At 43.4% G+C, this 14692-nt stretch overlaps 1 protein-coding gene across 6 annotated transcripts in view; it reads right to left on the bottom strand.

Moving 5' to 3' along the window:
• The window catches only part of SRPK2 (SRSF protein kinase 2), a 243735-nt gene extending 240089 nt beyond the window's left edge, over positions 1–3646 (bottom strand). Inside the window, exons 1-2 of one of the 6 annotated variants that reach the window (XM_080665912.1) lie at positions 3505–3646; positions 2923–2977 (exon numbers count right to left, since the gene is read on the bottom strand). In XM_080665912.1, coding sequence (XP_080522038.1) covers positions 2923–2977; positions 3505–3631 — 182 coding nt within the window. In that variant the 5' untranslated portion in view covers positions 3632–3646. Of the gene's footprint in view, positions 1–2922; positions 2978–3067; positions 3205–3504 lie in introns of those variants that run through there. The other 5 variants (XM_080665917.1, XM_080665918.1, XM_080665913.1 and 2 more) reach the window with 5 other exon arrangements.
• Positions 3647–14692: the final 11046 nt, after the last annotated feature.

Raw genomic sequence — 14692 nt, 5'->3', positions numbered from 1 at the left:
TTGAACCTAGCAGCTGGGCATGTTACTTACTCATGCTGTGTCCCCATTTCCTTGTCTGTAAAATGGTGATAACAATGTCTACCTCATAGGGTTATCACAAGGAATAAATATATATAAAGTCATCAACACAGTGACTGTAATATTCAAATGTCATCACTATTACTTAAGGCACCCCATCTTCATTTTCTCCCTAGGCCTTAGCACTATCTGAAATTGGCATTTTTATTTGGCATCTTTGGGGTTCTCCCCAAACCTCCATAGAAGTGGAGCTTTGTTTGTCTTACTCAAAGCTCTATCACCACCTCCTAGGAAAGGCATGCAAATACTGTTGAATACATGCATAAATAAGTTTTATGAAGCATTCCTTTAAAATAATGTCTTGAACCAAAGAATTAAGTTAAAAATGACATTGCTTTATGTATTAAGTTAAAAATGACATTGCTTTACTCTTGCTAATTACCTGCAGATCAACCAGTTCTTTTAGGCATTGGCTGAGGTTTATTTATATATATATATTTTTAATCGATGTTTCTAACTCTCTATCCCTCTCCCTTCCTCTCTGTAAAAAAATCAATAAAATAGCCGAAACCGGTTTGGCTCAGTGGATAGAGCGTCGGCCTGCGGACTGAAAGGTCCCGGGTTCGATTCCGGTCAAGGGCATGTACCTTGGTTGCGGGCACATCCCCAGTGGGAGGTGTGCAGGAGGCAGCTGATCGATGTTTCTCTCTCATCGATGTTTCTAGCTCTCTATCTCTCTCCCTTCCTCTCTGTGAAATATCAATAAAATATATTAAAAAAAAAAAAAAGATTTCTGGTGTAGATAAGTGGTAAGATCCTTTTAAAAAAAAAAAAAATCAATAAAATATATTTTAAAAAAAAAAAAAAAAAACATTAAAAAAAAAAAAAAAGAAACATCGATGAGAGAGAGACATCGATCAGCTGCCTCCTGCACACTCCCTACTGGGGATGTGCCCGTAACCAAGGTACATGCCCTTGACCGGAATCGAACCTGGGACCCTTCAGTCCACAGGCCGACGCTCTATCCACTGAGCCAAACCGGTTAGGGCTGCCCTCAAATCTTAACACATAATTACAATAGACAGTGGAAGAAACTGACTGATTAATCTATGGGAATAAAAGTTGAATATTGTGGATGTATGCTAATTCTTTATAAACATACCACATAAATCCAAACTGAAGTACACCAACAAAGGCTTCTGGCCATTAGGAAAGTCATACTCTTTAGTATGAAAATATGAAACATACACTTTCTTACTTAACAAACTGCTTTTTCACATGTATGCATATATAAAAAACACTCATATAATACTTATATTTGCACATATACATATACATATACATAAATACATAAATATATGTATCTACTGAAACACACATCCAGAGCCACCCCCCAACCCCAGGGCATGCTTTTTTCAATTCCTTTTCACATTTCTGAACATAATGGACTTTGGGGAAATAAAAGCTGTGATTAAAACCCAATACTCAGGATCCTAAACATTATCGTTCTCCTTATTGTTTAAACTTTCACATTGTTCACCAAAGGAAATACCAAATTTGAGGTTCTGATTGACTTGAAAGCTAGCATTAATTTTTTAAAAAAACATCTAAAACTACCAAATATTCCATTCCCTTTTTCCCCACAGTTTTTTAAGGAAAGCATTATGTCGATAACACATTTTGTGAAATCCTGAACTTAATTACAAATTGTATTCCATTTTGAATGAGTAAAAATCTTGTCATGATATACTATGTCTTAGGCAGTTTTCATAGATGCCACCAGTGAGTATGAAATTCCCTAGGCAGAGACCAAGGTGAACAGGACAGAAGAAAGCCTAGAAATTAAAAATGTTGGGGGGTAGCCCCCGAAAGGAAATAACCGACAGATCCTTTGTGATTTTATTTAAAGGTGATCGTGGGCTATCATTCCCCATAGTACCAAGGGAACAAGCAAAATCCCAAATCTAGGAGGAGGTGTGTAGAACGCTGGCAGATTTTTTTAAATTAAGAAAAAATAAAAAAGAGAAAGGTGGTGGCGCTCTGCGGTCTCAGAGCAGCTCTCCAGGAAAGGCTCCTCGGCGCCGCCGCTCCGCTCGGTCCGCGGCCAGGCTGGAGGTGGCCGGCCGCTGGCACGTTTTAAATATCACTACCCTACTCTTCAGCTCCGGTTGTGCACAAGGAGGCCGGGAGCCGCGCCGGGACCGCCAGCGCACACGCCCACCGGTCCCGCGCGGCAGGCACGCTCGGCCCGAACACAAAGTTTCCAATACGAACCCGAGAGCCCGAACGCACGGGTCTCGGCGCTGAACTGGCGCCAGGTACACGCCCGAGGCGAACCTCTAGCCCACCGGCTCCGGTTTTCCGCAGAAAAGCCGAGAGGCAGGAACCGGGGAGCAAGGGGCGGCGACACGGACACACGCACACACACTCACTCTCGTCTCCCGCACACACACTCACTCTCGTCTCCCGCACACTCGGCCCCTCTTCCTCTCGGACCCCCGTGTCCAGGTGAGAGCGGCGAGGCAGCCTCACCCCGCACCAGGCGTGCGGGAACCCGGAGCCGGCGCCCCTCCCAGAAAGGGCCCGCGACCCAAGGGCCAGCCCTGCGCGCAGGGGCGGCGCGCACGCCCCGCGCCTCCTCACCGCCGCCCCGACCGCCACGGCGACGGGGCCCCGGGAGCGCCGGGGGCCGGGGGAAGCTCGCCGGCCGGCCGCGGGCTCGCGCGCGCCCCTCCCCCGAAAGCCGCCCTTCCCCCCGGCCGGCCGCCCGCCCGGCGCGCAGGCGGCGAGCGCCGGGTCCCTGGGGATCAGCCCGCCCGCCGGCCCGGGAATTCGGGCAACTTCCCCGGCGGTGTCCCGAGCTGCCCCGGACCGGGCAAGGGCGGGGATCCAGGGTGGACTCACTTTTTCGGATGTTTCTCTCTTTTCGGCCTCCGCTTTCGGGCCTGAATGGCCAGCACTGGGAAAAGAGGAGACACACATTAACGGTCGGGCCGGCCGGCCTGCGGGGCCGCGTGGCCGGGAGAAGGGCTCGCCGCGGGCCACCCACCTTTCCGGGAGCTCATCCCGACGCAGCGGAAGCGGGGCGGGGGTCTTCGCGACGGCGGCGACGGTGGCGACGCCGGAGCAAAGCCGGGCTGCAGCCTCCACTCGCTCCGCCGGCCGGGAGGAGGCGGGAACCGCGCCTGCGCCGCCGCCGCTCCCGCGGGGTCCCAGCAAGACCCGCCCCCGGCCGGCCCCGCCCCCACCAGCCCGGTGGGGTCCAGACCCCGGCAGCGGTCGACTCCCGCACGCCTCGCACCCACCTGCCCGCCCCACCTGTGCAGAAGCGACGGCCCCCCTCCCTCCCGGCCCCGACCCCGACCCCGACCCCCGCCGCTCTGGCCTCGGCCTCCGCGGCCGGGCCTCCGCCTCCTGCGCCCCCGCAGCTTCCAGCCTCTCCCGGGGACCCGGCCCGCGCGACCCACCCTCCAGCCACTGTCTCACCCCGGCCGGGGGCGCCGCCCGCCTCTCCATGCGCCTTGCCTTGGCCCGCACCTCCGCGGGTCTCACACCACTGCTCCTCGCGCGGCCTCTTCTCCCCCTTTGCTCCTCTACATCCTTGCATCCCCATGAGCGCCGCTTCTTCCTCTCTGGCGGGTGTGGAAAGGTCACCGGTCCAAGAGCCAGGAGACCTAGGTCCTTCACTAGCTGTGTGACCTTGGAGAAGTCATCTTAGAATCTCACCATTACCTATATCCCACAAGATTGCTTGAATTTAAAGAAAGGAAAAGTTGCAAATAGCATGGAAAGTAGAATGAAGCTTTTTGCACCCGAATTAAATAAATTGAGTACATGTGAACAACTATCAATACCAACAAGTAGTTATTTTCTCCATCTTACAATGAAGAAACTGAGTCCTGCCTGGCTGTCTTGGCTCAATGGTTGAGCGTGAACCTATGAACCAGGAGACCATGGTTCGATTCCTGGTGACCAGTGATTCTCTCTCATCATGTTTCTATCTCTCTCTCCCTCTCCCTTCCTCTCTGAAATCAATAAAAAATATATTTTTTTTTTTTAAAAAAAGAGAAGAAACTGAGTCCTAAAGAGGTTAAACAGTTTACCCGGCTATGATTCAAATTTAGGCCTACCTGACCCCAAACTCTTTTCACATATCATTCTTCCTAATAAAGATGTGAATCAAGTTGATAGTAGGACAAAATGTTAACTGCAATGTTCCCTTGTTTCTTTAAATAACTATAATATTTTTGAAAGATAGTCATCCTGACCATTTACTCTCACTTTGGTTACACAACTGTATTCTTTCTTTTTTTTAAATATATTTTATTGATTTTTTACAGAGAGGAAGGGAGAGGGAGAGAGAGTTAGAAACATCGATGAGAAAGAAACATCAATCAGCCGCCTCCTGCACACCTCCTACTGGGGATGTGCCCGCAACCAAGGTACATGCCCTTGACTGGAACCGAACCTGGGACCCTTGAGTCCACAGGCCGAGGCTCTATCCACTGAGCCAAACCGGTTAAGGCACAACTGTATTCTTAACTGATCAAAGTAGCTAGTCTTTATTCTAAAGGTGCTAAATCCAACATGTCAGAAAGCACTAATTAGACTTGAAGAGATTTTTACTCTCTCAACATTTTATTTTCAAAAATACAGAAAATTTACAAGAAAAATATGATGACTACCCATATTAACCCCCTATTCACAAAATGTTAACATTTCATCACATTTGCCGAAACCGGTTTGGCTCAGTGGATAGAGCGTCGGCCTGCGGACTGAAGGGTCCCGGGTTCGATTCCGGTCAAGGGCATGTACCTTGGCTGCGGGCACATCCCCAGTGGGGGGTATGCAGGAGGCAGCTGATCGATGTTTCTCTCTCATCGATGTTTCTAGCTTTCTATCCCTCTCCCTTCCTCTCTGTAAAAATATCAATAAAATATATTAAAAAAAAAAAAACATTTCATCACATTTGCTTTCCCTGTGTAAATGTAGGGGTGAGGGGTTGTTTTGTTTTTACTAAATCATTTTAGTTTTTTGCAGACATATTACCTTTTATCCCTAAATATTGTATTTCAATAAGTATCTACTAAGAACAAAGATTCTCCTACATAATCAGTATTCCATTATCACTCCAAGAAAATTTAATATTAATACAATACTGTTATCTATAATATACTGAGGCCATATTCAAATTTTCAAAATGTTCCTTTTAGCTGACTTTTTTTTCCAAGTCAGGATACAATCAAGGATCATGCATTGCATTTAGTTGTCATGTATTTTAAAACTCCTTTAGTCTAAAATAATTACTAGTTTTGTTTTTTCTATTATAACATCAACTATCTTGAAAAATCCAATTCTACTGTTTTACAGAATGTTCCTCAGTTTGTTCCCCATTAGATTCAAGTTAAATAATTGTATCAGGTACACTACACATGTAGATGATACTGTGTCTTTCTTGCTACATTGCGTCAGGATGTCAGGACGGAAATCATGTCAGTTTGTTCATTATCAGTGATGTTACATTTAATCATTTCATGGTGAAGGTACCTTTTTCCCTTTGTATTTAAAAAGTAGCCTGTGGTAAAAAAAAAAAAAAAAAATGGACAAGAGACTCAAGAAATAGACATTTCTCCAAAGAAAATATATAAATGGCCAACAAGGGCATAACAATATGCTCGACATCATTAGAGAAATGCAAAGTACAACCACATGAAATACCACTTCACATCTTCTAGGATGACTATAATGTTTTTAATGGAAAATAAGTGATGGCAAGGATGTAGAGATATTGGGATCCTCATATATTGCGGGAATGTAAAATGGTGCAATCACTTTGGAAAATCACTGTGGAAAAATAGTTTCAGGTTCCTCAGGAAGCTAACCATAGAATTACCAGCAATTCCACTCCCAGGTATATATCCAAAAGAAATGAAAACAGGTACTCAGACAAATCCTTGTACACAAATTTCTGAAGTAGCATGAATTACAGTAGTCAAAAGGTTAGAAGCTAACCCAAATATCCATGAGTGCACGAATGACAGAGACATAAAATGAAATATTTTTCAGCCATAAAAAGGAATGATGTACTGATACAAGCTACAATGTAGATGAACCTCAAAAATATTATGCCAAGTGATGACCCTGGCCAGGTAGATCCGTTGATTGGGGTGTCATCTTGATGTGCAAAGTTGCAGGTTTGATTCATCACAGTCAGGGCACATACAAGAGTCAATCAGTGAACACATAGATAGGTGGAATAATGGATCTCTCTCTCTCTCTCTCTCTCTCTCTCTCTCTCTCTCTCTCTCTCTCTCTCACCACGGGCCACCCACCCTTCCGGTAACTCATCCCGACGCAGCAAAAGCGAGGTGGGGGTCTTCGCGAAGGCGCTTCTCTCTCTCTCTCTCTAAAAAATCAATAATTAAAAATAAACATTATGCCAAGTGAAAAAAGCCAGGCCACATATTGTAGGAGTCTACTTATATGAAACATCCAGAAAAGCAAATCCATAGAAAGCAAATTGCTGCCAAAACCAGTTTGGCTCAGTGGATAGAGCGTCGGCCTGTGGACTGAAAGGTCCCAGGTTCGATTCCGGTCAAGGGCATGTACCTTGGTTGTGGGCACGTCCCCAGTAGGGGGTGTGCAGGAGACAGCTGATCGATGTTTCTCTCTCATCGATGTTTCTAGCTCTCTATCTCTCTCCCTTCCTCTCTGTAAAATACCAATAAAATATATTTTAAAAAAAAAAAAAAAAAAAGAAAGCAAATTGCTGGTGGCCAATGTTGGGGGGAAGAAATGAGGAGCAACTGCTTAGTGGGCATAGAGTTTTATTTTGTAGTTAGGAAAATGTTTTGGAGCTGGATAGAGGTCATGGTGGTGACACTTATAAATGTACTAAATGCCACTGAACACAATTTTGCTCACAGTTCCACATGTATTCTATTCTAGCATAAATCAGATCAGCTCTTCAAAAATATATATTTGTAACTTTCAGGTAGGTATAGGCCTTAAAATATAGTTTACCATTTAAAATCAGCCTTATAATCTTTATTAAAGAGTTTAATTGTATTTATTTTTTAACTTTTTTATTATTACATAATATTTATATAGAAACATGCATAAATCATCAGGATGCAATAATAAAGGAAAGACAGCTGTGTTTTAAAATATTAAACCTTGCCCTAACCGGTTTGGCTCAGTGGATGGAGCGTCAGCCTGCAGACTGAAGGGTCTCAGGTTCGATTCCGGTCAAGGGCATGTACCTTGGTTGCGGGCACATCCCCAGTAGGAGGTGTGCAGGAGGCAGCTGATTGATGTTTCTCTCTCATCGATGTTTCTAACCCTCTATCTTTCTCCCTTCCTCTTTGTAAAAAATCAATAAAATATATATTTTAAAAAAATAAATAAAAATAAAGGACTTTATCTTGAGAATTGAGTCAGTTCCCCCTCAAATCTTAAAAAATAAAAATAAAATAAAATAAAATATTAAACCTTGCCCAGCCGGCATAGCTCAGTGGTTGAGCATTGACCTATGAACCAGGAGGTCACGGTCAGGGCATATGCCTGGGTTGCAGACTTGATCCCCAGTAGGGGTTATGCAGGAGGCAGCCAATCAATGATTCTCTCTCATCACTGATGTTTCTATCTCTCTCTCCCTCTCCTTTCCTCTCTGAAATCAATAAAAATGTTTTTTAAAGATAAATAAATAAGTAAATAGATAAATAAAATATTATATCCTATCAGTATCTCAAAAGCCCCACCTGTTCCATCCTCACTCACTACTCCCACAAAGTAACTCCTGTTCTAACTCAGCTGATTAGTGCTTCATGGCTTCGAGTTCTATGGGAATGGAATCATACACTAGGTACTCTTTTGCATCTGGCTACTTTTGCTCAACATTAGGAGACTGAGCGAGGTGCTGAATGAAGTAATGTTTTTACTTGTGGTATAGTATTCCATTGTATTAATATACCACTTTATTTTAACCCTCTGATTTCATTTATTAAACTATTGTCTCTTAACCCCAAATTTACACCTTTATTCTCAGCTTTAGAATGAGGGAGCTGTGTGACCCAGCTAACATTTCTCCAATTAGTTCTGCCAGTTGGGGGCACTAGACAGAGACCTGAAGGCTGGGGAAGTGAGAAGGGACTTGTTCCTGCCAGCAGTACCATCACTTCAGCATAGGCCCTTTACAGCAGCAGTCTGTTCCAATCTCAGGTTTTATAGCGCTGCTCAAACCAGCCTCAGGTGTCCCCTTAAAAGGATAAGCAATGCCAGGCAGTACCACTCCTCAGACATGTGGGGCCTACCTCCCTCCTCTACACTTCTGAGGTCTCATAAACCCACTTCTTTACTTTGTTCCCCAGGCCTAGAGATGGGCGCTGATTCCTATTATTACTGTTACCTCAGTGTCTCCTTGACCCTTTTTTAGTTCTCTAATGCCTATTCAACCAAACGAGGCTCTATGTATATGTGCTTGCTTAAGGAACTGATCTAACAGCACTAAAAAAGTAAAAAATTTCTGTTTCTCTCTAGACTGTAATGGATACATGATTCTACTAGTAATGGGTGATTAGGTTGTCTTCAGTTTGGGCTATTATAACTAGTGCTGCTATGAATGTTCTTGTTCATGCCTTTTGGTGAATATTATATACCTAATAAAGCAATGGCTAAGTTATAGGGTATGTATGTGTTCACTTTTAGCAGATACTGCCAAAAATCTTCCCAGAGTGGCTGTAACAATAATTACATTGATTTTTAAGGTATTCCCAGGATCTCACACCTGATTCTCAGAACTTTTAAAATGTAGGGTAGCCAAAACCGGTTTGGCTCAGAGGATAGAGCGTCAGCCTGCGAACTGAAAGGTCCCGGGTTCGATTCCGGTCAAGGGCATGTAACTTGGTTGCGGGCACATCCCCAGTGGGAGGTGTGCAAGAGGCAGCTGATCGATGTTTCTCTCTCATCGATGTTTCTGACTATCACTCTTCCTTCCTCTCTGTAAAAAATCAATAAAATATATTTTTTTAAAAAAATAAATAAAATGTAGGGTAGCCCTAACTGGTTTGGCTCAGTGGATAGAGCATCAGCCTGCAGACTGAAAGGTCCCAGGTTCGATTCTGGTCAAGGGCATGTACCTTGGTTGTGGGCACATCTCCAATAGGAGGTGTGCAGGAGGCAGCTGATCAATGTTTCCCTCTCATCGATGTTTCTAACTCTCTATCCCTCTCCCTTCCTCTCTGTAAAAAATCAATAAAATATATTTAAAAAATAAAAAATAAAAAAATAAAATGTAGGGTAAAGTCACTATTACATTACATTACTGTAATGTAACCTCTACTTTTAAGTGTTTATGTTGCAATGCTAAAGAAAACTAGACTCTGTTGCTTGAGGACATACTTTGTGTCCTTAATTCCTCTATCAGTACCTGGCACATAGTAGGTGATGTTGAATAAATAATAAGAATAAAAAGTTTAGCCCTAACCGGTTTGGCTCAGTGGATAGAGCGTCGGCAGCTGATCGATGTTTCTCTCTCATCGATGTTTCTAACTCTCTATCCCTCTCCCTTCCTCTCTGTAAAAAAATCAATAAAATATATATTTTAAAAAAAAAGAATAAAAAGTTTAAATCTCTTCTTTTGAACTAATGTGAAATGGTAATGTAAGTTGGGTCAGTCCTACCTGGGAGATACTCAGTAACCCAGCATACATTCCACTGGGCAGCTGTGAATAAACAGGCCTCAGTGTCCATAGGTTGCTTCTATTGCCTTGCAAGACTGATTTCTCTCCTCATAGTCCACTTAAATGAATTGATACAGGAATAGATCCAACACGATAGTGGCAGAGGGTTTGCTTATGGACTAGGGCAGCCTTGTGTCTGGCACATCAACCATAGATTGAACCCAAAAATGTGGCATATGGGGATGATGCTCTAACCACCTGACCTACCGAGCCAGGGCCCAAATCTATGTTTTGTTGTTGTTGTTAATCCTCACCTGCGTATATTTTTCCATTAATCTTCAGAGAGAGTGGGGTAGGGGAGAGAAACATTGATGTGAGAGAGACACATCAATTGGTTGTCTCTGGCATGTGCACCAGATCTGACTGGAGCCAGGGGCCGAACCTGCAACCCAGATATGTGCCCTTGACTGGGAATCGAACCCACGACCCTTCGGTGCTGGGGCTGACACTCCAACCACTGAACCACATCTGCCAGGGCACAAATATATTTTTTTTAAATCCCCACCTGAGGGATATGTTAGCTGATTTTAGAGAGAAGAAGGGAGAGATAGACAGAGGAGAGAGATACATCCATGTAAGAGAGAAACATTAATCGGTTGCCTCCTGGTATCTCAACTGGGATTGAACCCACAACCTAGATATGTCCCCTGACTGAAAATCAAACCCAAAACATAGGTATGTACCCTGACCTGGAATTGAACCTTCAGCCTTTGTGGTATACAGGACGATACCCCAACCAACTGAGCCACCTGGCCGGGGCCCAAATCAATATTAAAAAAAACAAACAAACAAACAAACAAAAACACCAACCTGTGAGCCCTGTCCAGTGTGGCTCAGTTGTTTGGAGCATCATCCCATATACCGAAAAGTTGTGGGTTCGCCAAAACCGGTTTGGCTCAGTGGATAGAGCGTCGGCCTGCGGACTGAGGGGTCCCGGGTTCGATTCCGGTCAAGGGCATGTACCTGGGTTGCGGGCACATCCCCAGTGGGGGGTGTGCAGGAGGCAGATGATCGATGTTTCTCTCTCATCGATGTTTCTAGCTCTCTATCCCTCTCCCTTCCTCTCTGTAAAATATCAATAAAAAAAATATGTTTAAAAAAAAAAAAAAAGAAAAGAAAAGAAAAGTTGTGGGTTCAATTCCCAGTCAAGGTCCATACCTAGGTTGTGGGTTTGATCCCATTTGAAGCACCAGGAGGCAATTGATGAATGTCTCTATCTATTTATCTACCTGTCTATCCCTTTCTCTCTTTCTCAAATCAATAAAAACATATCCTCCAGTGAGGATTAAACCACCCTGTGAAATAGGTTAAGGCCGTGGTCGGCAAACTGCGGGTTGCGAGTTACATGCGGCTCTTTGGCCCCTTGAGTGTGGCTCTTCCACAAAATACCATGGCCTGGGTGAGTCTATTTTGAAGAAGTGGCGTTAGAAGAAGTTTAAGTTTAAAAAATTTGGCTCTCAAAATAAATTTCAATCGTTGTACTGTTGATATTTGGCTCTGTTGACTAATGAGTTTGCCGACCACTGGGTTAGGGTATATGTCCCTGAGGTATAACAAGAGGTATATTTGGCCTGTATTTCCCAGTTCTTGGCCCAGAGCTTCTAAAACCTTTGTAATTACCTGAATAATAGAGTGTGTTTTGTTATTCATAATAAGCCCCTTCAGATCATAGCTGACCCATTTAGGGTAGGGCCCCTGTATATCGTCAATATGAGGCTGGTGACCAGAAAGACCATGTGATGAGAAGGTGGGAACTTGCAGCCTTACCCCTGACCTGCTGGAGTTTGATCCCCATAAAAGCCCTTGAACAAGATTGGAACATCCAGACCGGTGAAGCATCAAGGTGCTGGGAGGTTGGTGTGCCTCACCACCCAATACTTCGCCCTATGCATCTCTTCTATTTGGCTGTTACTGAACTGTATCCTTTATAATAACTAATAAGATGCCTTCCTGAGTTCTGTGAGCTGTCTTAGAAAATTATCAAATCTGAGAGGGAATTTGGGAACCCTATTTTATAGCCAGCCAAAAGCATGAGTGGTCTCTCCGGGACTTGCAACTGGTATCTGAAGCTGGGAGTGCTTGTAATAGCCACATCAGCAGGCAGACTCTCCAGCTGCAGCAACAATTTCTGGAGGGAATCAAAGCTCTGATAACCCAATCCCAAGTTCCAAGGAGAAAACTGAGTTGACACTCATGCATTTCTATATATATACATATAGTGCTGCTGGAAATTAGGTATCTAAGTTTCCTAAAAACAAATAAACTGAATATCCTGAGATCAAACTTATCTGCTAATAGTTCCTGGCAAGCATTAAAATCAATTTAGCGGAGATAATGATGCTAGAAGTGTCCAGAAAATTAGTTATGCTGAGATGTACAAAACAAAAAATGCTGACTATGAATATTTTTAGTGGGATAAGGTCTGAAGAACAGATCAATGTTTTCACAAAGTACAAACAAGTTAGCTCTGTGCTGACAAGCTGCAGTCACAGAGCATCACCCTGCACCTTCACTTCCAATGCAGTGCGGAACCTCTCTCACTAGCAGCACCCTGGACAGAAGTTAGGACTTCTACTTTTTGTTTTGTTTTGTTTTCCTGTTAGCCTCAGCAGCTTTCCGGAGTCTTGCTTAGGATTCTCTCAGACCCTACAAGGCCTAAGAACATGTTCCTTCACTTCCTCATCTTAAACCTCAAAGTAAAACTGTCTTCTAAGCAGTTTTCCCCCTCGATTGTTTTGTTCAATTATATAAACTTAATGCTTTTAAAAATGTCAGTGTATAAGCCAGGGAAAACAGGTAAAAACAGTGTCACACTTAAGTTGCAAGATGATAATGTTTCTCGGTGGGTAGCTAGTCTCCTAATACTCAGCCTTCCTCACTACAATTATCCCAAGCGCCTAACATTAGAGCCAGACTTTCCCATCCCCTGCTTCAGACTTCTCACTGCGAATCACAGCCTTCTAGAAACTTGCTTTCCTTAGCCCTAATGGAAGAAAAAGCTCACCTCTTCTTATTTCCCTTGAGCCACCCTTACAATTCCTCTCCTTTGTCCTGTACCAGATCCCAACAACTCCCTCCAGCTGCAGACATCACTGGACACCTACCCAGAAACCATTTTCCTTTGCCTCCAGGCCGGCAGGGCTCTATTCTTTGTTTCTGTGTCCACCGTCCCTCCAGGATTTGAGGACATTTTGACTGCTCTACTCTAAGCCAGTAGTTTCCAAAGTCCCAGGGTCTCTTGATACTCTTAAAAATGGTTGAAAACTTCAACCATTTGTGTTATCTATCACTACTCATATTAGAAATTAAAACTGGAAAATAGCCCTAACCGGTTTGGCTCAGTGGATAGAGCATCGGCCTGCGGACTCAAGGGTCCCAGGTTCGATTCCAGTCAAGGGCATGTGCCTTGGTTGCGGGCACGCCCCCGGTGGGAGGTGTGCAGGAGGCAGCTGATGGATGTTTCTCTCTCATCGATGTTTCTAACTCTCTATCCCTCTCCCTTTCTCTCTGTAAAAAAATCAATAAAATATATTTTAAAAAAAATAAAAAATAAAACCAGAAAATATTTATTTATTTTAAATAACAGTATACCCATTATATGTTACTTGAAATAACATATTGTAATAAAAAAATAACTATGTTTTCCAAAAAAAATATTAGAAAAGTGGCACTGTTTTACATTTTTTTGCAACTCTCCAACTCTCTAATCTCAGACTTAATAGAAGACAGCTTCTCATATCTACATCTACAGTCAATCCATTGCTATGCCATATCATGTGGTCTCTGGAAGACTCCACTGTCCTCTCCTGAGAGAATGAGAATGAAAAGGAAAATACGAAAATTGATTAGACTACCTAGTAAACTGGCCTCTAGAGCTCCCCAATCATGGTGGTCCCTCAGGGAAAGCATGAGACCCAGTTCTTACTGAGACATGAAGGAACCGCCTCTAGAGGGTTTTGGGGAAAGATTTCTTTGCCCTTCAAAAAGAGAGCATGTGGTGTGGCTCAGTGACTGAGCGTTAACCCATGCACCAGTAGGTTGCCAGTTTGATTCCCGATAGATCCCAGTTGGGGTGCATACAGGAGGCAACCGATTGATGTTTCTCACACTGATGTTTCTCTCTCTCAATCTCTCTCTCTCTCTCTCAAAAAAAAAAATCAATTGGTAGAAAAAAACACATATCCTCTTGTGAGGATAAAAAAAAAAAAAAGAATAGAAACCCCTCTAAGTATATCAAACATAAAGGGATTTAACACAGAATATGAGATGCTTGGAAAGTCATTGAAAGGGCTGGAGAGCAGATGTTAGTGTCTGCCACTGGACTTGGTTCAATATCACATTCCTGCAGCTGCAAATCAAAGATCAGGAAGCTGCCACAACTGTCTCTCACAAAACTGATGATGAGACTTGAGACTCCATTGTAAGCACTCACCACTTCAGCCTTCTCAGTGACAAGAAAATGGTTTCCATCTTTCTTCCACCTTTTTCCTCTCTCTACTGCATCTAGTTGGCAGAACCTGATTCGCAGCCAGAATTCTAGCTGCCAAGGAAACTGGAAAATATGGTTTTCGATTTCTAAATAGAAGATAAGTAAAATGTATATTGAGCGAGCTAATATCCATAAAGTTATTTTATCTATATGCAAAGTTTTTATGTAAATGAATTCAGATATTCACCTTCTGTTAAGGGCATAAGATCTGACCACATTGGAACCTCATTCCCACAAGCAACACATACATTCTCTGGTTTGCCAGAAGCTCACAAAGCTTACTTCAGACAGTGACATCCGGTAAGTATAGATAGTAGAGCCAGGTTGCTCTGGTTTGAATCCTATATAGACTACTTTGCACCCTTAAACAAGTAATTCATTATCTCTGTGCCACAATTTCCTCATCTATAAAATGGGGATTATAACAGTATCTATGTCAATGAGC

This window comes from Plecotus auritus, assembly GCF_963455305.1.
Source record: "Plecotus auritus genome assembly, chromosome: 4".
NCBI classification, from domain to species: Eukaryota; Metazoa; Chordata; class Mammalia; order Chiroptera; family Vespertilionidae; genus Plecotus; species Plecotus auritus.
Note: the sequence above shows the minus strand (reverse complement) of the source record. Positions and strands in the feature narration are given on the sequence as shown.